Raw genomic sequence first — 24333 nt, forward strand, 5'->3', positions numbered from 1 at the left:
AGCCAGGATGAAAATTAGGGGGGCGGGGGGAGGGGCCACAGCGGGGCAAGGAAAGCTCCCTTCTCCCTTGCCAGCTTTCCCTCCACCTGCCCCGGCGATCGCGGAGGGGGAGGAGGGGATCGGAGCAGCCCGATTTCGGGCTGCTCCGACCCCCTCCTCGAACGGCAGGGGCGAGGGGGCGCCAGGATCAGCCCGAAATCGGGCTGCTCCGACTCCCTCCTCCCCCTCCGCGATCGGCAGGGGCGAGGGGGCGCCAGGATCAGCCCGAAATTGGGCTGCTCCGATCCCCTCTGCGATTGCCGGGGCGGGCGGAGGGAAAGCCCCAGAGGCAGAGGGAGGGAAAACCCCAGAGCCGCGCAAAGCGTTTGGCTGGCTTTCCCTCCGCCCGCCCCACAACCAGCCAGCTAGAAGGGACGTCTCCCTTCTCCCTTGCTGGCTGTGGGGCGGGCGGAGGGAAAGCCAGCCAAACGCTTTGCGCGGCTCTGGGGTTTTCCCTCCGCCCGCCCCACAGCCAGCCAGGGAGAAGGGAGACGGCACCGGGTGGGCAGCCTGGCCAGCGGCCCTGCTTCTGGGGGGGGCAATTGCCCCCTCCTGCCTACGCCCATGATCACAGCTAATCTAAAAACGGAACAGACAAACAGATGTTTAGAAAAGCATGGCAGAATTATATACATATATTGGTCTCATGAAATTAGCAGGATATCATTGCTGCGTCTCTTTAACTATTCAGCGTGATGTATCTGAACTGTGTTGCACATTAATTAAATTGAGAGGGGGAGTGGAGGGACAGATAGAAAGAAGGTTTAATGCATATTCCGTGCCAGAATAATGCACAGGATTCCTCTACCCTTCAGTCTCAATCTAACGCCTTACAGATGCAAATGAAGGTTCCCGGTCAGCAACTAGTTTGCTTGGAGAAAAACACCTCTCCTTTAAGTGTTCTGTTCTCAAGTTCTGTTTCCAAGGACCACCACTTTCAATTCGTCCTACGAAAATTTCGTCTAGCGAGGCACCGTTTCCCATAGGAATGCATTAAAAGTCAATTAATGCGTTCCTATGGGCTCCGGGGGAACTGGTGGTGATGGCGGCGCTTGCTCTCTTGGCTCGGGGAAGGCAGGCAGGCGCTTCCCCGAGCCAAGAGAGCAAGCGCCGCTGCTGCCAACAACAGAGCCGGATTGGACGAAGCTTCGTCGGATCCGGCTCTGTCGGGCGGGGTGGGGGAAAGGTGAAGGAACGATCCTGCGCCTTTCCCCCACCGCCGCCAAGCCAGTGCCAGAGCCGAAGTGCGGCGTTGTGGCCGGGGGCTTTTCGCAGTTTGCCTCCCCCTTGGCTCGGGGAAGGCAAATGGCGAAAAGCCCCCACAGCGCTGCACTTCGGCTCCGGGGGGCGCTCTGTCGGGCGGTGGGGTGGGGAGCGGAGGATCCTCCGCTTTCACACACACACACTGCCTTTCCCCCACCGCCGCCAAGCCCCATGCCGGCTTTTCGCAGCGAGAAGCGGCGGCGGGGGAAGACCTTCTCCCGCTGCTGCCTCCTGAGACCTCCGAAGTTGTGCTCCGTGCCGGTGGTGCGGGGCGAGAGGCGGTGTCGGGGGAACACCTTCTCCCGCCGCCGCCTCCCGCCTGCCTCCCCCGACACGGAGCGCAACTTCAGAGACCTCCGAAGTTGCGCTCCGTGCCGGTGGTGTGGTGTGAGAGGCAGCCGCAGGGGAACACCTTCTCCCGCCTGCCTCCCCCGACACAGAGCGCAACTTCGGCGAAGGCAAGCGGGGGACACCTAGACCGCCCGCTTGCCTTCGCTGAGAAGGCGCCCGGCTTTCTCAGTGAAGGCAAGCGGGCGGACACCTAGTTCCTCCCCCGCTAGTTCCTCTTTGTGTTCCACTGGTCTCTGCCGGGGCAGAGACCAGCGGAACACAAAGGGGAACCAGCTGCAGCTGGGAAAGAAGGCAAAGGAAGATCAGCTGAGAGGCGCTGACAGCTCTCAGCTGATCTTCCTTTGCCTCCTTCCCTTGCTACAGCTGGTTCCCCTTTCGCTAGATGAATGCCCTGATTTTCTGATCGGAGGTTTTTATGGCCATGCTTGCAAGATGAAGCGGTGGCCATAGAAAACCTCGTTGTATAGCGAGGCAACCTCTGATCAGAAAATCCTTTCGTTAAGCGAAATTTTCGTCTAGCGAGGCACCCCTGTATATAACATCTTCTATGTAACTAGGCAAGCAGTTTCCGGCAAACTTGGCCATATGGTGATGGAACCTGTGACACTTCTCTGGTGGTCTTTCTCTGCTGTTTCAGATGTGGAGGGTTTAGACAAAAGAGCATGCCAACTGCCAGAAGAAATGCAGCAGATGGGGACCTCACACGCAGCTGGGCACTTAACCCATCGCCAGCTCCAAAAGTGAATCAATGAAACAAGTGTGCAAACAGCTTTAGGCTATAGGTGCTTAGAATTAAGAACGGTTTACACTAATTCACACATGACCCTGCAGACTGGAAGGTCTCTCCCTTTTCAACCACTGAAAAAAGGTCAAGAAGACTTTTGGATGGGCTGCCATTTTCTCCACAAAAAGATGATGGCAAGGGAAGCTTACTACCCTGAAATAGTCTGAAAGTTAACAGAAGTAATAGTAATACAATCCTATGTGTAATTAAAGGTACCATTTTAACAAGAGTGACAAAGGACAAGAGGATAGCTAGATAGACAAGAGGATATTGATGATAACTCCCCTGCTGCTGACATCTCATTCTTATAGATATAAGAATATGATTGATAACCATCCTGGTTATCAATCATATCTATAAGCATCAGTAATTCTGGATCATACGGTGGGCCCTGTGCTTAGAATTGTTAAGATGGGCTCCTGCTACACCAGAGCTGTCTGTTACCTTTTCGTTTTTCCTCTCTTCTGCTTTGCAGGCTGTGTTGGTTGGACTGCAAGTCGCCAGGCTACTGATGGGCCCGTTTCCTGCTTCTCCATTCAGGTTGACTGCAGTGACGTTGGGAGGAGTAATCGCTGCCGCCGCCGATGTGAGGGGAATCATGGGCCTGGCACACTGTGCTCCAGGGATGATGTGCACAGGGGAGTGGTGGATGTGTTGCGGGGAAACCACAGAGTGTGGCCTGACCACAGTGCTTGGGAGGCGGGATGGGGAGTTCTGGGTTCTTAGTGGTGAGACTGTAGCTGTGGGCCGGTCCTGTGCCTGCACAGAAGGGTGGACAACTGGAAAGAAAAAGGAACAGTAAAGAAATAACTTGACTGGCACTAAACACGGTCAAAAATAGGAAGGGCCATATAGTACAGTTGTACCTTGGAAGTCAAATGGAATCCATTCCCAAAGTCTGTTCGACTTCCAAAACGTTTGCAAACCAAAGCGCAGCTTCTGGTTGGCTGCAGGAAGCTCCTGCAGCCAATCAGAAGCTGCGGAAACCCCACTGGACGTTCGGGTTGCAAAGAACGTTCGCAACACTCACTTCCAGGTTTGCGGTGGGATCCAAATATGACTGTAGTCACTTTTAAAGGTTGTAAAGTGGTCTGGATCATGCCAGCATTCCAAACCTGTCCAGTGTGTGGACTGATACACACAGTAGAACCTCTACTTACATCCTGCTCTACTTAGGCCTGTTCCAAGTCATGACCGCGGCAAACCTGGAAGTATATACTGGGTTTGCCGCAATTTGCGCATGCACAGAAGCTGGCTGCCGCCGAATGCACCTGCACACAACGGTGCCTCTACCAGAGACCCGTTTCGCCATAAGGACGGGCCTCTGGAACGGACTGTGGTTGTGAGTAGAGGTTCCACTGTATTAAAGCACTGGAATAAATTGTACTGAAAGTAATTCCTAATGTGGTGCGCATAGTATTTTTTTTTAAAAAAAATTGTTGCAAGGCCACCGACTCATCTCAGAAGTACATTTTATTCCAAACAAATACTTTTAGGATCAGGTTGGCATTCGTTTCAACAAGACTTGCCTACTACAAAGGCAGAAAAAGAAAAAAGGATATCACATTTAAAATCACGCAGATTTACTTGCATTTGAACATAGGAAAGCTACCTAATTATTAAGTTCAGATTACTCATCCACCTACCTGTGTATTTTCTGCACTTATTGGCCACAGGTCTCTGAGTCTTTCCATTATTTGCTATTATTATACTATACTATAATCTGAACCTTTTAACTGGAGATGCCAGGGATTGAACGTGGGACATTCTGCATGAAAAGCAGCTGCTCTACTACTGAGCTGTGGTCCCTAGCATTATATATTTGCCATTATAGATATTATTGGGCAGAGGAGACTTTTAGGGTAGCGCGACAAGTTCTGATCGCACCGGGCGCAACCCCTACAGGGGGTGATAATAAGAAGGGGGCGTCTAATTTTAGAGTCTCAAAAAGCTGAAATTTGAGGGGGCCAATGTCTGCCACTGTATTGGGGAGTAGTTTTAAAAACCATACTGAAGATTCTTCTCCCAGTATTTACCCTTCATACAAACAGAACTATCAACCACAAGAAGTTGTTTATCGCAAGGGAGTAACAAGCTATCTCAGAATAACAAAGATAAAGAGGTTATTGAGGACTCAACATCAAACTCCAAATTCAGGCTCAAACGCTGTCCAAGCAATACCGCTTCTTATATTCAACAGTGCAATCATATGTTCGCGTAGCTACTCAGAAACAAGCCCCACTATGTTCAATGGGGCTCAGGTAACGGTGCATAACCAGGAAGCCACTATGGTGCCCTCCAGATGTTATGGACTCCAACTCTCAAAGGTCAATGAGAATTGTAGCCTGCAATGTCTGGAGGGCACTACATTAGCTATCCCTGGTGCAGAAGATGGGAACCAAAGAGCAACATCAAAATATCATGCGGCACCTCGTCCTTACTTTTCTAAGGAATTAAGTTATTTTCTCACTCTTTTGCTTCTCTGAGAAATAGCACAGCTTATATCAATTTCTTATTTGTTCTGCTCAGAACAAGATCTCTGTAGTCTACTAATTTCCCTGAAAATTCAGAGATAGCACAAGCTGCTCGACCTGGCATTGAGGCAGTCATTTAACCTCCCAAATCTACACTGTGGCACCGTTGCCAGGTGTTGAGTGTTGCTGTTTTTAAATAAAAAAATTCTCGGGACAAATTAGATAGCTCTGCAGGATGAGGAGGCAATCTGTCAGCCTCAGGAAGTATTTCTGAAATGGCTCTAAGTTGCCACAGGGATACATAATTAACTTTTTTTATAATTTACTATGCATTATAGTCAATGTTAAAAGCAGAATGAATCTGTACGCAGGTAATTATTATTTGAATCAAGAAATCCATCTGGGAAAAGGTACATTTCAGAATGCATGTATTCTGTTTACATTTTATTTTCAATAAAAGGTAGCTGTATTCCAAGACCTCAGATTTATCGCTCGTGTTTGCCTTGCATAATAATAAATACATTTCATTTTTCAGAGCCTAATAAAATGTTTTTTAAAATGTTAAGTCATGCACTGCTTGTCAAGTGGATTTAGAAGCATTAACCTTCTCAGCATGCAGAGTGTTTTATGCCCCAAAATGTATTTGTGTAAATATTTGTAAGCACTGTAATTGATTTCAGCTGTGGCAAGTGGACAACCTGATAAACAAAATGCAGTTCCCAGCAATCAATAAATACTACCCTAAACACTACAAGGCCCATAAAAACCTTTCCTTATTGCATGCTGGGCTTCAAATAGAGCAGAATATTTTCAGAGGAAACCTACAGAGACAAAAGGCTTCCCGGGGCTTGTGCATCTGAGACAGAATATCAGATTTGGGGAATATGGATTGTTCGGACACATGAAGGACCTATACGTACCCATTTGTACAGAACTGCGGGGCTGGATGCCTGTCTGCTGAGAGGAATACCTCAAGCAATTATTCATCTGCGGAGAGGCTGTTGGCAGCTGGGGCTGAGTGGGCGGAGCAGTGATTGGAACAGCTGGCCTGACAACAGCAGCGGTGTTTGTAAGAGCCGGGCTTCCTGGGTGGACAGCTCCCGGAGAGCCTTTGGCTGTGGGAGACCCTCCTGCCAAAGTCCTCGGCTGACCAGCTCCGGCAGGAACCCTAGAGAGAAAAAGAGATGAGAGATAGAGAGAGGAAGCCGAAAGCAAATGCTCTGTACAGGCACACAAGAAGACATCAAAGGCATATTCTTATCATCGTTTCCCGAGGGATAGCCTTGTTGGCCTGCTCTGCAGCAAAGGCACTCAGTTGCACCTCTCAATAGGTTTCCCTGGCCCAGTGCTAGGTTTCTCTGGTGAAATCTAGAGTTCATGCACCTATGCAAAGCCTGCAGGTTGCTGCAGATTAATTATTATTATTATTATTATTAATTATTATTTTATTAATGTGATGCAGCCACAAAAACACAACAATGTAATGGAGTAATAATAATAATGTAATGCAAGACTGGTGCAAGAATATTTGGAGGAAAGAGTTAACTTCAGGCCATTTTGTCTACGAAATTTTTCATCCCAGAAGCTAAAGCAGTATTTGGATCATTAATTTTAATCGACTAACCTGAGTACCTCTGGGTAGGCATGCCTCTTTGCTTGGCTACGTTTGTCACCAAGGACTGCAAAGAAGTCTGAATGACTGCATGCTACAGAAATTATGATGGAATGAAGGTCGTTGGGTCTGTAAATTTTACAGGGTAAGCGCACTGAGAGACTGTAGCTTCGGGAGCAAAATGTAATGCAAAAGGCACAACATGTGAAAAACCAGCAGCAGCTAACAAATTGAATTCAATGAGTGTTAGGCACACCTAACTCTGCACTGCACTGCAACCTTATAGTCTTCCAGTAATTTATCTTCCTTAGGGTCTTTATACATGCAGCAGAAAGACCCAAACAGAAATCCTTAATCTCACAATTGCTCCCTTAAGCAGAAATAATTTTTGCAGTTCAAAAGGAACGCTGTCTTTATGACCATTGGTCTTAGATTATTCTCCTGGGTAACATAAGGCCCCTGCTTAATTGCAAATAGATACATTTAAATTGTTGTAACAACTAATATGCATGCTTGTTCTGTAAATATATGAATTAGATAGCTGGAAACTTAGGTCAAAGATTTAAATCAATCCCTTTTTTTGGTAGTTTAATTTATCATGATTTAAATATCAGAATCTTCTTTACCTGGTTGCTCAAAACCAGCCAGGTGAAGAAAAAAAGGGGGAGAAAAATTAACTCCAGCACCTTAGCTTAAACAGTATCATTGAGATAAATATCACAAAGATATATTACACTGCCTTGTTGAGATTTAAATTGTTTGCAATTCTGGTTTCTAGAGAGTGCTTAAAGTATAAGTTTCCAGTTCAGATGTCACTGGAAATTGGTTTAACAAAGCAGGAAATATCTCTGAAGATACACCTGGCTTGCCAGTAGTACATGTGAAAAGGACCTAGGGGTCTTAGTAGGCCACAAGTTTAATATGAGTCAACAGTGTGATGAAGCAGCAAAAAAAGCTAATGCTATTCTAGGCTACATCAACAGAAGTATAGTGTCCACATCAAGGAAAGTAATAGTACCACTCTATTGTGCCTTGGTCAGACCACACATGGAATCCTGTGGCGAGTTCTGAGCAGGGCCAGCTCTAGGTAAGGTCCCGGTGGGTGGGCTGGGAGGTGGGGCGCTGCGCGGCAAAGCTGCGCGGAAGCCAGGCATGCCGCTGCGAGGGTGGGGACGCCGGAGCGATCTCCGCGCCTCAGCGGCAGGGCGCCCGACCTGCTCCAGACTGCCCTGGTTCTGAGTGCCACAATTTAAGAAGGACATTGGCAAGCTGGGTTGTGTGCAGAGGAGGGCAACCAAGATGATCAAGAGTCTGGAAACCTTATGGAAGCCTTATGAGGAATGATTGAGGGAGTTGGGTATGTTTAGCCTGGGAAAGAGGAGACTGTTAAGAGATATGAGAGCCATCTTCAAATATCTAAAGGGCTGTCACATGGAAGATAGAGCAAGCTTGTTTTCTCTTACTCCGGGGGGATTCAAGTTACAAGAAAGGAGATTCTGACTAAACATCAGGAAGAACTCTCACTTAGACCTGTTAGACAGTGAAACAGACTCCCCCGGCAGTTTTTAAGCAGAGTTGGATGGCCATCTGCCATGGGAGCTTTAGTTGAGGTTCTTGCATTGCAGGGGGTTGGAGCAGAATGACCCTTAGGCTCCTTTCCAACTCTACAATTCTATAGGCAGAGATATAGAGAAGGAAGCACCTGAGCTCATTCCCACTTGAATAAAGCATGGCTTGTTGGACCAGGAATGTTACCTCTAAACTGTGTCACTGAGTAAGACCAATAAACCCTTTAGTCAAGTGCTATCTATCCTGAGTGTAAACAACAATCTAGAGTCTCTGACACATACATAAAGTATGACGGATAGCAGAGTGATATACACCATGGCTTCTCTCTCTTTCTCTCTATTTTAGGAAAACCCAGTGCAATCTGAAAAGAAATATATTCGTATGCTAACATTGCTCAGTATATGTTTGGTTGCTCAGTGCCGATCTTTCCACTGTTCCTCACCTCGAAACAGGAGTTACGTAGTTGCCTGGAAAGACTCCACACATGCCGTTTCTCAAAGACGTCCCTTTGAACCAGCCATCCTGACACTTCTCAATAACGCGATACATTTCACCCTTGCGTAGTTCCAGTTCATCCGTCTTCTGGGGCTTGTATGCATATAATGCCAAGTAGCTGTAAGAAAGGAATGACATAAATAGGGAAGGTATGAAGTTGAAACACACACATGTGACCTGATTCAGGCTGCATCTCAGTTCTCCCCAATCAGAAAGCTCTGTTTGTCAGAAATGATGCTTCCTAAATACATAGGTAAGAGGGAGTTACTGAAAGTGTAAAGAATGGCAAATTATTCCAGCTAAAAAGCAAGAATACTAAATGGCACCATCCCGGTAAAATTAGGCATGGCACCCTAGGCCTCACTAATAATAACTGGACTTAACGTCAGTTGTAAATAACTTCCACTGGTGTCAAAAGGACAGTCTCAATCTTAGCTGGATGTGACAGACTGAGATGAAAAGGAACAATGAATCTGAACTCATGGCAGGGGGCTGGACTAGATGACCATTGAGTACCTTCCAACTCTAAGGTTCTATTATTAAAATGCTGCAATAATCCAGAAATGCCACAAAATAATTACTAGAAATAATTAATAAAGAAAACAATTCCCAATTTCCCCTGTTTATAAGCTATGAAAATGCTCCTTAAAATGTTCTGAACATTTGTTGCATTGCACAAGACTGCCCTTTTCTACTAAACCCCGTGTGGATTTTTCTAGCAATAGGAGTAACAGTAGTAGGGGGAGTTCAGTCCCAGAACAGATGAAAAAAGAAACACTGAACTACTTCTGACGATAGACTGCATCCAATAAATATGATGCATGGCTTTTAAAACTTCTGTTTTCCAGGAAATGTAATTTGAAAAATAAATCCCGCTTTCTTTCTTTATCCTTTTCCTTTACGGTGCCACGAATTCTTTTGCACTGTTTTGCAGTCAGGAAATAAAAATGGCAGTAATTATTAGGACACTTACATTTTTCTAACAAGTCCTCTAGGTGCACTTTAGGGCTCAATTTACCATGTGCTTGCAGTATGGAATGCCCAGATCTTTTGTGTGTTTATTTGATGGTAAACATGCGAAAGCACTACAGCCACCCTCATTGCCCATACATGTGCAATGGACCACTCTAACATGGGCCATGCTCTCTGCCACTCCTGGGCGACATGCACACACCAGACATAGATATTAACACTACAGCATCTGCAACTGGCCAGTGGCACTAGAAAGGGACAAACTGGGAATCTGCCTTGACCTTTACGCAGGCAAACCAGCAGCTGCAGCTACTAAGTCACTGGGGGGGAAAGACCAAATGTGGCACAGAAGGGGTGTTTAAAGGGCTTCTTTGAGCAGGTCGAGAGGTTGGAAGAGGGTACAGAACGGGTACCAAGCCGCCCAATGGAACTTGCACTGAAACCAGAAGAGCAAATGTACAATCCCTAGCCATGGTCCTAGCACCTTGCTGTGGCGGTTAGGCACTATGACAATATTATCTCTCCGCTATATAAGAACCAAGTGGCTGTGGTCTTCCACACAATGACAATTTAACTGTTTTTGCCTGAACAAAGACTTGCAATGCCATATATAATAAACCTTGAATTAGATGAGGCTGCAAGTTACCCGATTTATGTTGTTGATTGACCAGTTTCAGCTGCTTTGCTTTCAGCACCTTCAATAAGATTTGCTACTGGGTTCATATCCCTACCCAGTCTTGTCTGTCTATTGACCATCAGTGTGATTGACACTTTTAATCATGGATAGGGAAACTGTGGCTGCCCAGATGTTGCAAGGCACTAACTCCCACCAGCCCTAGTCACCATGGCCTATGCTATTATGGGATTTGTCATCTAACAATATCTGGAAGCCTGCAGGTTCCCCATCCCTGTTTTTAGCAAAGATGGCTGTACCAACATTTCTAAAAAACCACCTTTGCAAAAGTTGACCCAACCCTTATGCGTGGATCTGTTTGCTGGATGGAGGTGGAAGGGAGCCCCGCTGACACCTGTTGTGAAAAAGCATGGAAAAGCCATTCTTGCGCAGAAATGACCTAGATAAGGAAAAAAAAATGTATTTCCATTTCCTAGGAGCATGCTCTTGGCATAGTATTGAGATTAACGGTGTTATCCAGCTACGAAGTCTCTGGACATGACTGTTTTTCATCACCCACTAGCATACACTTTGAGGCTGAGATAAACTATAAAAAGAGAGAGAGAGAGGAAATACCACCCTAGCACCTTCAAAGCGGCAATAAGATGACATTTCACAGCACGGTGGGCTGGATCTAGTTAACTGACACAGTTTTAATCTACAATATTCAGCACTAAAAGTTGCCTGCCAGAATTTCCAGATTTAACTTTGGGCCTGAGGGACTCAACTGTGACTGAATTTATAATGTTGAATTCATGGTGCTATGGTTAATGTCATCTCTGTAGGTCTATTATCAGTTTGAGACACAATTGCTTTGAAGTGAAGCCTGGCTCCCGGCCACAAAGAGCATGAAGGTGCTTATTTTTCTTTCCCCTCTCTATATAAAATATTCTATAACTTGGTCAAGTGAAACACCGTAGGCAGCTGGCTGCTAAAATGAACAGAGGACCTGCCATATATATATATATATATAGAGAGAGAGAGAGAGAGAGAGAGAGAGAGAGAGATATGAAAGATGGGGAATTAACTGCTTATGCTGCAAACTGAAACACATCTACAATTCTATGATTTGTACAATTACACCATTAACTGTACAACTGTTACTATCCAATTATCTTATCTGGAGTGGTGTTTCCTTGCCCATCGATGTGGTTTCACCACCACAGCGAATTACTACGAAAGCTGAAGCTTAGGTCTTAGAACATCTGCTTTGCAGGCAAAAGGTCCCAGGTTCAATCCTTGGTCGTGGGTGGACCCGTCATATGAAACCCTGGTAAGCCACTGCCAGTCTGCGTGGGCAATAGGATGAACCTATCGCCTGACTATAAGGCAGATTCCTATGTTCCAACAGATAGACGTAGTTCTCTTCTTATACAAATACATTAAGGCTGCATTCAGAAGTCATGCTGAAACACAGCTTTGTGCAATGTTCATCATAAGCCATGGTTTCATCAAATAGCCTTGCTTCAAACAAACCAGTTAATGTTTATCATGCTGGCTCAGATGAAATGATCTAACCTCTGGGCGCAAGAGCAATTGCATGGGAGGAGGAGAGCAGAGCGCACTGATCAAAGGTTCATTGCAGCTCATTCACAGGGGGCTAAGCAATAACAGTTAAGTGTGACACCTGAAGATGGCCTATGTCTGAATGCATCTCCAGGTAGGGCTGGGAAACAGAGACCCCTGTTTAAAATTCCTACGCTGCCAGTCAGTGTGGAACAGTGTTTCCCAAACCTGGGTCTCCAGCTGTTTTTGGACTACAATTCTCATCATCCCTGACCACTGGTCCACCTAACTAAGGATGATGGGAGTTGTAGTCTAAAACCGGATCAAACTTGGGTTTGGGAAACACTGGTGTAGCACAATTCAAAGTGTAGGTGCTGACCTTTAAAGCCCTAAACGGCCTCGGCCCAGTATACCTGAAGGAGCGTCTCCACCCCCGTCGTTCAGCACGGACACTGAGGTCCAGCTCTGAGAGCTTTCTGGTGGTTCCCTCACTGTGAGAAGTGAGGTTACAGGGAACCAGCCAGAGGACCTTCTCAGTAGTGGTGCCCGTCCTGTGGAACGCCCTCCCATCAGATGTCAAGGAAATAAACAACTTTCTGACTTTTAGAAGACATCTGAAGGCAGCTCTGTTTAGGGAAGTTCTTAATGTTTGATGTTTTATCGTGTTTTTAATATTCTATTGGGAACCACCCAGAGTGGCTGGGGAAACCCAGCCAGATGGGCGGGATATTATTATTATTATTATGCTCAGCTGGATGGGTCAATGGCTTGGCTCAGTATAAGGCAGCTTCCTATGTTCCTGATTATGGACATACTAAAGATGTTGTGCCGTCATTGAAAAGGGAAGTTAAAAGCAGGGTAATTTAGTTTCCTGAATTTCTCCTTTGGGCAAAGCAGATTATTAAATTCAGATTTATTTTTGGAAATATACATCGGGCCCACACTTGGGTTTCTGTTTCAGCAGTATAACCTATGTGAAATACATACAAATATAAAAACACATCCATTATGAGATTTATTTAAAGACATTTAAAGTCTTATCTCTGATAAAGTCAACCTCTTCTTCTTCTTCTTCTTCTTCTTCTTCTTCTTCTTCTTCTTCTTCTTCTTCTTAGTCAGGCATCTCCAAACTTTGGCCCTCCAGATGTTTTGGACTACAATTCCCATCTTCCCCGACCACTGGTCCTGTTAGCTAGGGATCATGGGAGTTGTAGGCCAAAACATCTGGAGGGCCGCAGTTTGGGGATGCCTGTTCTAAGTAATAGTTAATCAACCTGAATCATCTATTCCCTAAGCTGAAGCTTTTTGCCCAAATGATGTTAATGCTATGTCTTCATTTTTCTTTTTCTACAGTGCACAACTGGGTGTTTTTTTTTTCATTCTAGAAACTGTGCGTCCTAACAAAGATGGTCTCAGGTGTTCAATTGTACCGGAATGTAATGGTTTAATTTGCAGGAGCAGATTTCTGCAGCTGATAGCCACTCAGCCTGCTATGCAATGATTCATACATCTGTAATAAATATCTTGGAAGCTAAAAATGGGCTATATAAAGAAGGTGACCTGGCCTTTCCCTGTTCATTTCTCAGCTCTGGCAGAAGGCTGGGTTATGTTCAAGACAATGATAACTACATGAGAAGTGTTCCCCGTTGCAGAGTTATTATTTCAGATGGCAAACAATGAGAGACAAAATGTGTTGCGTATCTTTAGTGCACTTCCGATTGAGGCACCACAGAAGATGGCTGAAAATTCCATCGCTCCAGCTCCCATGGGGTAATTAGAGGCTGAGATGGGAGTAATCAGCCTCCCAAAATCTTCCTGGGGGTACGGGAAGACACAGTCTCATCAGTGGATGCCCAACAACCCAGCCCCAAATTCGGAAGGAAGGAGGGGCTGGGGGGGCATTGGATGGAAAGCCCCCAAGAGAGGCTGGCTCTTCTGGACGCTGGCTCTGTGAGCGAATTACTCTGCTAATTAATCCAGCCACTGAGGTGCCAAAAAAGACTGAGTGGAAGAAGGATTAATATCTATGTTGGTATGTTGGAACGGAACGGAAAGGGGGGGGCGAGCCTCTCTTATTATTGTACTTTGCTTTACTTGGCAACCCCCCCCCGAAGAACTGTTATAATAATAATAATAATAATAATAATAATAATAATAATAATAATAATAATAATTTATTTATACCCCGCCCATCTGGGCGGGTTCCCCCAGCCACTCTGGGCGGCTTCCAAAAAAACAGAAATTCTAAAATACAGAAATCCATCAAACATTAAAATACAGAAATCCATCACACATTAAAAGCTTCCCTAAACAGGGCTGCCTTGAGATGCCTTCTAAAGGTCTGGTAATTGTTGTTCTCTTTGACCTCTAGTGGGAGGGCATTCCACAGGGTGGGTGCCACTACCGAGAAGGCCCTCTGCCTGGTTCCCTGTAACTTGGCTTCTCGTAGTGAGGGAACCGCCAGAAGGCCCTCGGAGCTGGACCTCAGTGTCCGGGCAGAACGATGGGGGTGGAGACGCTCCTTCAGGTATACCGGACCGAGGCCGTTTAGGGCTTTAAAGGTCAACACCAACACTTTGAATTGTGCTCAGAAACGTACTGGGAGCCAATGTAGGTCTTTCAGGACCGGTGTTATGTGGTCTCGGCGGCCGCTCCCAGTCACCAGTCTAGCTGCCGCATTCTGGATTAGTTGTAGTTTCCGGGTCACCTTCAAAGGTAGCCCCACGTAGAGCGCATTGCAGTAGTCCAAGCGAGAGATAACTAGAGCATGCACCACTCTGGAGAGACAGTCAGTGGGCAGATAGGGACTCAGCCTGTGTACCAGATGGAGCTGATAAACAGCTGCCTTGGACACAGAGTTGACCTGTGCCTCCATGGACAGCTGTGAGTCTAAAATGACTCCCAGGCTGCGCACCTGGTCTTTCAGGGGCACAGTTACCCCATTCAGGACCAGGGAGTCCTCCACACCCGCCCGCCTCCTGTCCCCCACAAACAGTACTTCAGTCTTGTCAGGATTCAGTCTCAATCTGTTAGCCGCCATCCATCCTCCAACCACCTCCAAGCACTCACACAGGACCTTCACCGCCTTCACTGGTTCTGATTTAAAAGAGAGGTAGAGCTGGGTATCATCAGCATACTGACGGACACCCAGCCCAAACCCCCTGATGATCTCTCCCAGCGGCTGCATATAGATGTTAAAAAGCATGGGGGAGAGGACAGAACCCTGAGGCACCCCACAAGTGAGAGCCCAGGGGTCTGAACACTCATCCCCCCCACCACTTTCTGAACACGGCCCAGGAGGAAGGAGCAGAACCACTGCATGACAGTGCCCCCAGCTCCCAAGCCCTCTAGACGGTCCAGAAGGATGTTATGGTCGATGGTGTCAAAAGCCGCTGAGAGATCCAGCAGAACAAGGAAACAGCTCTTACCTTTGTCCCTAGCCCGCCGGAAATCATCGACCAGTGCGACCAAGGCAGTTTCAGTCCCATGATGAGGCCTGAATCCTGACTGGAAGGGATCCAAATGGTCCGCTTCTTCCAGGCGTGCCTGGAGTTGTCCAGCAACCACTCGCTCAATCACCTTGCCCAAGAATGGAAGATTTGAGACTGGGCGATAGTTGGCCATATTGGCCGGATCTAAAGATGGTTTTTTAAGAAGCGGTTTAATAACCGCCTCTTTCAGCGGGTCTGGGAAGGCTCCCTCATGGAGAGAAGCATTTACCAACCCGCGAAGCCCATCGCCCAGCCCTTCCCGGCTAGCTTTTATAAGCCAGGATGGGCAAGGATCAAGGAGACAGGTGGTTGGTTTCACTCGTCCAAGCAGCCTGTCCACATCCTCGGAGGTAACAGATTGAAATTGATCCCACAAAACTTGACTAGACAGGACTCTAGCACTCCCCCGCCCTGGCCCTGCTCCCACGGTGGAGTCTACCTCTTCCCGAATCTGAGCGACTTTATCTGCAAAAAACTTTGCAAAATCATTGCAGGAGATCCTGTGGCCCGTACTGGGCCCGGATGGAGCAGGTGGTTCCGCTAAATTGCGAACCACCTGGAAGAGTCTCCTGCTGCTGTTTTCTGCAGTTGCGATGGAGACGGTGAAGAAGGTCCTCTTCGCCGTCGCCATTGCCACTTGGTAGGCTCGAAGTTGAGCTCTAGCCCGTGTCCGGTCTGATTCAAAATGAGTTTTCCGCCACCGGCGCTCTAGCCGTCTCAACGACTGTTTCATTGCCCTCAGCGCCGGGGAAAACCACGGGGCTGTCCGGGCTCCATGCAATCTGAGAGGGCACTTCGAAGCCAGACAGTCAATAGCGCTGGTTAACTCCGCATTCCAGCGGGCCACCAGGGAATCAGCTGAAAGGCCATCGACATGGGATAAAACATCCCCTACCACTCTCCAATTGGATCCATTAAGTAGCGGGGGCGGACCATCCGAATCGGTCCCACCTCCCTGCAGAGGGGAAGGGTTGCGGAGAAGTCCAGTTGCACCAGAAAGTGATCTGACCATGGCACTTCTTTTGTTTCGCTTTTACTTAATGTCAGATCACCGGCATCCATAGAGGTAAACACCAAGTCCAAGGCATGTCCGCGGCTATGAGTTGGGCCAGACTTATTCAGGGACAGCCCCATGGTGGCCATGCTTTCCACGAAGTCCCGAGCGGCTCCTTGTAAGGTCGTGTCGGCATGGATGTTAAAATCCCCTAAGACAACCAAGCTAGGTGTCTCCAGGAGCACATCCGACACGACCTGAAGCAGCTCGGGCAGGGAATCCTTGGTGCAGTGGAGAGGTCGGTACACCAAAAGGAATCCTGTACTGCCCCTATTGCCCAACTTCCAGAACATGCACTCAGAAAACTCAGTCTTATCAATAGGACGCCTGGTGCAAACTAATGACTTCCTAAAAATCACTGCAACCCCCCCCCCCCCGCCCAGATGGCCTGGGTTGCTGTGCATAAGAGAAACCTGGTGGGCAAGCAGCGCCAAGAACGGGTCCATCGGCTTCATCCAACCAGGTCTCTGTCACACATGCCAGGTCAAATCCTCCATCCACAATCAGGTCGTGGATGGCAGTGGTCTTATTCATCATCGACCTGGCATTGCACAGCAGCACCTTCAGGTCATGTGGGTATCCCTTGCTGACTCCAATATCCGTCCGGTCAGGACCAGACCCGGACATTACATTACATTATCTATAACAAGCGAGACTGGAAAGTTTTGCATTTGTCGACATAATATGGCTCTAAAATTATAAACTGTGTAAAAATAAGAATACTATATTATTAAGGCTTTTGATCTTTGATTTGCTAGCTTGGAAGAGGATAAAAGATTCTCCAATTTGTTGACATCAGACAGAAGCAGGATCTCATTAGCCGCTGAAGAGTCGTTAAAAAACTTCGGACGGTTTCCTGGAATCTATATGGGAGCGGTGTCACACTTTTAATTTGGAAATCCACCATATTGGAAGTCAAGATCGGGCTGCAGAATTATAAACAGTCATAGGGGGATGTGAGCCTTTAATATGTCATTATATTTGTATCTCCAATTTGATTTGGTAAATCTCCCCTGGAAAGGCTAATGTTTGATGCAACCGGTCTGAGAAAATTACTGAGCAGACGCTTGGACTTGATTTTATCGGAATTATGTGAAGATAGCGGCTGCCAGCAGTGAAAAGACTTTTGGATTGATTCGGCAGAAACACCAGTGTGTGAGGAGACACTGCAAACTTATAGAGGGGAATCATAGACATAAAATCCACACAGAAACACATCATTGTTTGTTTTAACTCACTTGTGGGAACAACTCAGAGGCTGTGAAAGAATGAAGGATAACAACAGAAAGAATTAGAGGAACCATCGGAAATGACTATGAAAGGCAGTAGAAATTTGAGAAGATCAGAACTCTCCGAACTTGAAGCATGGGAAGTCTTATTTAAAAAATTATAATTTGGCAGAATATTCAGACTATTTGATATGTATATGTATAATTCAGAACATTTAATGTGATTTGATTGGATTGTTAAAATGGAAAATTTGATAAAAATGATTAAAACAATAAAACAACGTTCAGTGCAAAATGGAGGCTTACATGTTGAGGGGCAGTTGGACCTTTGACGGTGTTCCCTGATCTCCAATGACTGCACTTGTTCTGGGTCCAGTCATGGATGCAGTTCCAGCGAAAGTAGAATCCTAGAAACAAAAGAAAAATTGAAAGAAATGAAAACAAATAATTTCACAACATACTTAAGATTTGTTCCTGAGTTAGAGTTGCGTACTCTCCCCCCCCCCCCCGAATCCCAAAGACTTTCTTTGGCATGGCTGCCCTAACCATTGGCATCCTTGCAATGTTAGCTTAATGTTATGGGCCAGTATCAATAAAGAGCTCTTTATACAAGGCTTCCAGATGAATAGATTTCAGATTATTCGTGCTTCGAATAATTCATAAACTGGTGACTCACATACTAAATGTTTGGCTTGAAAGGCAGAGCTACTATTGTTCCAAAGGCAGTGAAAGTACCTCTAATCCCCTTACAATTAAGTACTTTTTGAAGGCCTCTCTGGTTGATCCCTGCCATTCCTGTTCCTAGCAACACCTTGGCACTTGTGTACCAAGTCTTCCCTGGTTTGTTTGTTAGGTTGTTGTTTTTGCAGTTTCAGGTCTTGCTGCTGCTGGTAGCTGTTTTCTTGGTGGCTTGTGGAGAATAGCAACCTGCTCACCTGGGGCTTTGGGCATTTGCCACATGCTGTGGCCATGGCTGGTCTGAGGAGGCTGCCATCTTCCTGCATGGCTGGGGGAGGGGAGGATAACTTAGAATCATAGAATCATAGAGTTGGAAGAGACCACAGGGGCCATCCAGTCCAACCCTCTGCCAAGCAGGAAACACCCTCAAAGCATTCTTGACAGATGGCTGTCAAGGCTCTGCTTAAAGACCTCCAAAGAAGGAGACTCCACCACACTCCTTGGCAGCAAATTCCACTGCCGAACAGCTCTTACCGTCAGGAAGTTCTTCCTAATGTTTAGGTGGAATCTTCTTTCTTGTAGTTTGAATACATTGCTCCGTGTCCGCTTCTCTGGAGCAGCAGAAAACAACCTTTCTCCCTCCTCTATATGACATCCTTTAATATATTTGAACATGGCTATCATATCACCAGGCTAAACATACCCAGCTCCCTAAGCCGTTCCTCATAAGGCATCGTTTCCAGGCCTTTGACCATTTTGGTTGCCCTCCTCTGGACACGTTCCAGCTTGTCAGTATCCTACTTGGCACCACCCTCCTCTTGTCTTGGACCTACATGCAGGCTGACATCCCTGCTGGCAGCTGCAGGGTTTACTACCAACCCAGTCTGTTAGGGGTCTGCTCAGTGTAGGAGCGGGCAAGTTGGCATATGGACCTTCCTATGGTTTACTCAGTCACCATATTTGGAACTTCCTCCTGCAAGCAAATTGGCCAGCTTGCAAGCTTTCACCTACCTCATAGCAACCGTCACAACTTTGACGGATAAGACATTGGGATCCTTATGTCATGCAAGTACCCTGTTAAAGGGCTCAGGAGGGGTGACTCCATGGGGATGGATGGGCCAAAACACCTCTTCCAATAGCAACCTGTGTGGGGTCGTGGCACGTGGTCCATGTCGTGGTCAACTCCCCAACACAGGGTCGACCCCACTGGGTTCCTATCAGACAAGATGCAGGATGCCTGATGTTGGGTACATGCGCAATGCCTTAGCCAAACCTACTCTTATTCCATGGCCTAATTCAACCAAGTACCAATCTGTGTCCATTTCCTCATTCTTCCCCACACCCGCTGTGGACATCATGAGTCTGTGGTGGCAAGGGAGTGCTCATGGAACCCCTGTGAACATGCAACAGCCAATGCACCTCCTAAACATTGATGTGCTGGTGCATCTTGCCTTGTGGCTGATTTATATTCAACTCAACAATACATATTTTGCTTTACAGGAACTTTTTTTTTTATTACCTTAAGGCATGTTTGTTTAGCTTTACACATTCTAAGAATATATTTCTGGCACAAGGAACACTTGATTGTTCACAACAAGGATAGCTCAGCTGCAACGTGGCCAGCAATCTTGGCAGTCTTGGAACTTGGAAAGCAAATCTTTGTGTCTGCTTTAAAGGACCTGCTCAATGTCTCTATCACAGGAGCAGCATTTAATTTGAGAAGTCGCATCGTTTCCTGCTAAATTGTTTTCTTATTAGCTCTGTGTGATAATAATATTTTACATGTTTGTTGAAAAATAGATTATTGTCATTTACTCTGGTGTGGCTTTGTTCTGAGTATCCCCCCCCCTTTTTTTTAATAACCGGGACTGCTCATCTCTTTAGTGAAAAGGGATGAAACACAGATCAATGAAAAAGTAATTATGGTCATTATAATACAGTTTGTATTGAAGTTTGTATTGCTTTCCATTCCGATCATATAAAGCATTTTCATAACAGAAACCAGATAGAACTTACGACTGGGTACAAATATATAGTTTTCCATGGATTCCAGTGGCATGAGGCTACCCAAGGGCACAGGATAATTTTTGTTGTTATTGCAACAAGAAAGAAGGTAAAAACTTGTCTGACTACAGCAGAAGGAAAAAATTTGGAAGCACTTAAAACCCTGGAAGTGCTTAAAAGTAAACCTTGTGCTCCATTCATCAGAATTCAATCTATCATCCGAGGTTGAATTTGGCCCTATGGTATTAAAAGTTTCCAAGGTCTTGTATCTACTTGAAAGTGGCGGGTTCACTTATTCAGCTATTAAAGAGACCTTGGATGGAATATATTTATAAATCTTCCCTCTTCTTTATGAAGTCTTGTGGGATTTTTCAAATCCACGAGTTGGAGGCGCATTTCATAAGCTGTGAAGTGTGACAAACTTTTAATGCTTCTTTCCAGCTCACCGTCTAATAATCTTAAAACTCCTATCAGTCATTTACTTAGCTGGTGCCAGCATCAGGAACTGGCGCAAGGGCAATGATACAGAAGCATCTCTTTGATGCTGAGCCTCGGACTTCTCATTCCGTATGCATTGTCCTCCCAAGATCAGAGGCACGTGGGCACTGCATAAGAGCAGAGAACTTTGCAGAGAAGATTTCGGAGGGAGGGGTACATTGGGCCTAAGGCAACCTTATCCTAAAAAAACAAGCAAGCAAACAAAAGCCCTCAAAAATGTAACCTGAAACAGCAACAGTCTTCACGTGCTGGAGGCAGATATGTGCTCTTCACCTATCCTTTTATGTAATGTAAAGTGAGACATGCTTGCTTCATGCCTATGCCTACATGCAACACCACGGAACTGTTCCCTCTGGGCAGGGGGGAAGTGGAGAAAGATTGTACCAATCAGACTTTCCAGTGTGTGGGTCTTTGTGGTGTTCCCACGATGGGAAGGCAAACATGTTCAGCCCTTCAACACACGAAGACGACTGCCTGCACAAGTGCCTGAACTGAGCCTATGTCAAGGGAACCTTGGGTTGCCCCTAACAGGATGTTTGTGCTACGTTGCATCTGACAGAACATAATAGAAACCCTTGAGAGCACGGGCCCTTTCAGTGGCAACTGCAGTGTGCTTGATTTAAAGGCTGGAGGTGCTACCTGGCGTGCTTGCCATTTATTCACACTTCTCTTCCTACCTGATGTCAATCGCTCAAGGTGAGTCACATTAGCCTTGTTTGCATGTAATACAAACCATGGCTTCAGCATGAAGAAGAAAACATGCAAGCTTCTGGACTTAAGATTGCAGCTGCAGTGTTGGGCTGCTTGGGGCTCAGACACTTTTTACTTCCAGCCTGAATTTTGCTTTTAATAATTGTTTCCTGCAATTTTGGGGAGCGGGAATCGCTAAAAAAAAAAGCAAGTCTTTTTGTTGACACATGGGAGCTAAGCACAGTAAAAAAATACCAGCATAGGTCAATATTTTTTGCAAGTGGGAGGGGGGAAATTCTATTGTTGATGCTATTAGTGAAGATACCACCCAACAACTCCTATTCTGACTTCAAAACAAATTCTTTTTTTTAAATAAACATTTTTATTAGATTTTCCAATTTAAATATCTAATCCATTTTCAAATTATACAAATATCGATTAAACAATTAATCCAAATCTTCTGCCAAATTATAAAAATTTAAATTTGACTTCACATGCTTCAGACTCAGAAAGCCTAGTCCTCTTATAGTCACTGCATTTCTAATCAATATAGTCCAGATCTTATCCAATAATCTATTAGAATCCTTCTATCTTCTTTTAAGCCCCTGAGTTATTCAAGCAAGCAAGTTTGACCAAACCGTATATGTTTCTGTGTGAATTTATGCCTATGATTCCTCTGTAAATTAGCACTGTCTCTTCGCACGCTGGTATCTTGCCAAGTCCGTCCAGAAATCCAAAGATCCTTCTCACAGCCAGCAGCCGCCATCTTCAAGCAGTCTCTATAAATCAAATCTTTACGCCTCTGTGATGATGTTTCCAGATCGCTACTCAATATAGCCTTTTCAGGGGAGATTTTGCCAGGTCAGAACTATAAACACACATCTAATGTCTTATTTATGGCTCTCTCCCCCTTTGACTATATCGTAGGCGGCTTTATCTCCAATATGGCAGAATCTAAATTATAACTGTGTCATAACTCAGACGTTTCTTGACAAGTTTCCAGCCACTAATAAGATTGCTTCTCTTTGATGTCCATGTTTTAATGAATCTTTAACCACATTCCAAGTGAATCCAAGAATACATACTTTGATTATTTATATTTTCAATTTACACAGTTTATATATTTAAGAAACCATATTAATTCAATAAATTTCCCACTTTCCGATCTCGCTTGCTTTATAAATGTTGTTTATGGTTCTTCAGGAGGGAGTTTTGTTAAGTAAGTTGTAAGGCACAGTAAAGCAGAGTTATAAAGTTCTCGCTCCCCCCTTCAGCTCCGTCACATACCATTTCTTGCTCTTGGGTACATTCCTCTGTTATCTTTTGTTTTCTCAGTGGCTTAGCTTAGCAGAATAAATCTTCTTTCCTTGTCTGAAGCATGTCCACAACTTATATCCAATCTTTCTCTTGTCATGGACCTGTTTTCACTCGTAGAATCGGCGTCCCGGGAGATCCAGGCTTCCATGGGAGCTTTCCATCCAGTGCCCCCAGCCTCTCCTTCCTTCCGAAGTCGAAGCTGGTGGTGTGCATCTGCGGATGAGACTGCATCTTCCCGTACCCCCCGGGAAGACTTTGGGAGGCTGCATACTCCCATTTACAGCCTCATACGTGGGAACCGGAGAGATGGTATTTTCAGCCATCTTCTACGGCAACTTCAAAACAAATTCAACAGAATTTCACAGCAAGGAACTCCTCATATTCGTTAATGAAAGGAATGTGCCTTTTAATGTATGGATTATATAGTTATATCTTATTTTTAAGAAGAGAGAGAGAGGTGCATATTCCGAAACACACATACAGGTTAATAATACACCATCATCTGGGAATAGCTGAACTAGAAAACAGGCTAATGGTCCTTGAGATTCATGCTACTCATTTCTGTCAAATCCACTGACTATAAAACAATGGGTCATGCAATCACTCCAGGCCTTAATGTTCTTGGAAATAATGTGAAAGCACTTAATTCATAGTTGTGTTACCAAGTATTGGCAAGAAAGAGCTACAGCCAAGATCAAGTATTCTCATCAAATGTTAATTACTGAAGTGGGAGGTAAAACATCCAACAGCTCCAGAATACAGCTTTCCATTTAATGGTGCCATATATTTTAAAAACACCCCTATATATACAGATAAACATAATTACAGCTGCAGATGGGCACACACCACCTACTTGTCTGCTGTGGAAGGTGATGAACATCAATCTCTGCTATGGATTTATTTAGCCTATAAATTATTGAGCCATCTGTGGCACCTCTAGCCCTCCCCTGCACCAACAAGCAGCACTAGAGGTTGGAGAATAAGCTGCATTTTCTTGGAGCTGGACAGGAACATCACAGTGGCTCAGCGATACCCAGGAACACCAGTTCCATGTAATAAGAGCCCCACATGGCTACAGGGCCTGGCGAAGGACTGAAGCGGTTGCTACTGTCCATGTAAATTTCCACCTTTTTGTGAATTCCTCCCTTTAATTTGGATAGGAAAGCATTAGGCTGTCATTTCAGTGATCCATTGACAGTAGTGATGGTTCTATGCTCCTATGAGCAATTTCCATTGTGCCCACCTTCTGTAAAAGAATGCCACAACGTCCTTAAATTTAATTTGCTTGGCATAGGGCTGTACGACTATTTGACGGATTTACTTGTTCACTTCCAGACTGGGGCCTCGAGTTATCATGTTGGCAATCGGCAACATTAGGGCTGATTCAGACATTCAAAAAAACTCATCCCTGTGACACCCCCGCCCCCATCTCTTCTAAGGGATGCATTCATAAGAAGAACGAATGTGTGACCTGGCCGATCCAAGTACTCAGAACTAATTCTTACGAATGTGGCAGCTGGAACATGTGCTGAAACAACAGTGGAAACTATGGGAACTGCAGCTGTTTCCTTGGCTAGCCGGCAGGCAATATAGTACATTCTCCATGTGAATGTCTACCTGGGGGGGCAGCGTGG

General features: G+C 45.6%; 1 protein-coding gene across 2 annotated transcripts in view; it reads right to left on the minus strand.

The window, feature by feature from the left end:
- SH3RF3 (SH3 domain containing ring finger 3) overlaps positions 1-24333 on the minus strand; it is a 211195-nt gene that overhangs the window by 18258 nt on the left and 168604 nt on the right. For both annotated transcript variants that reach the window (XM_035114298.3, XM_060273399.2), the window contains 4 exons: positions 17819-17919; positions 8535-8705; positions 5832-6079; positions 2882-3216 (listed from right to left, as the gene is read on the minus strand). In XM_035114298.3, coding sequence (XP_034970189.3) covers positions 2882-3216; positions 5832-6079; positions 8535-8705; positions 17819-17919 — 855 coding nt within the window. The remainder of the gene's footprint in view (positions 1-2881; positions 3217-5831; positions 6080-8534; positions 8706-17818; positions 17920-24333) is intronic.

The sequence above is a fragment of the Zootoca vivipara genome, chromosome 4, assembly GCF_965207765.1.
Source record: "Zootoca vivipara chromosome 4, rZooViv2.hap1.1, whole genome shotgun sequence".
Taxonomy (NCBI): Eukaryota; Metazoa; Chordata; class Lepidosauria; order Squamata; family Lacertidae; genus Zootoca; species Zootoca vivipara.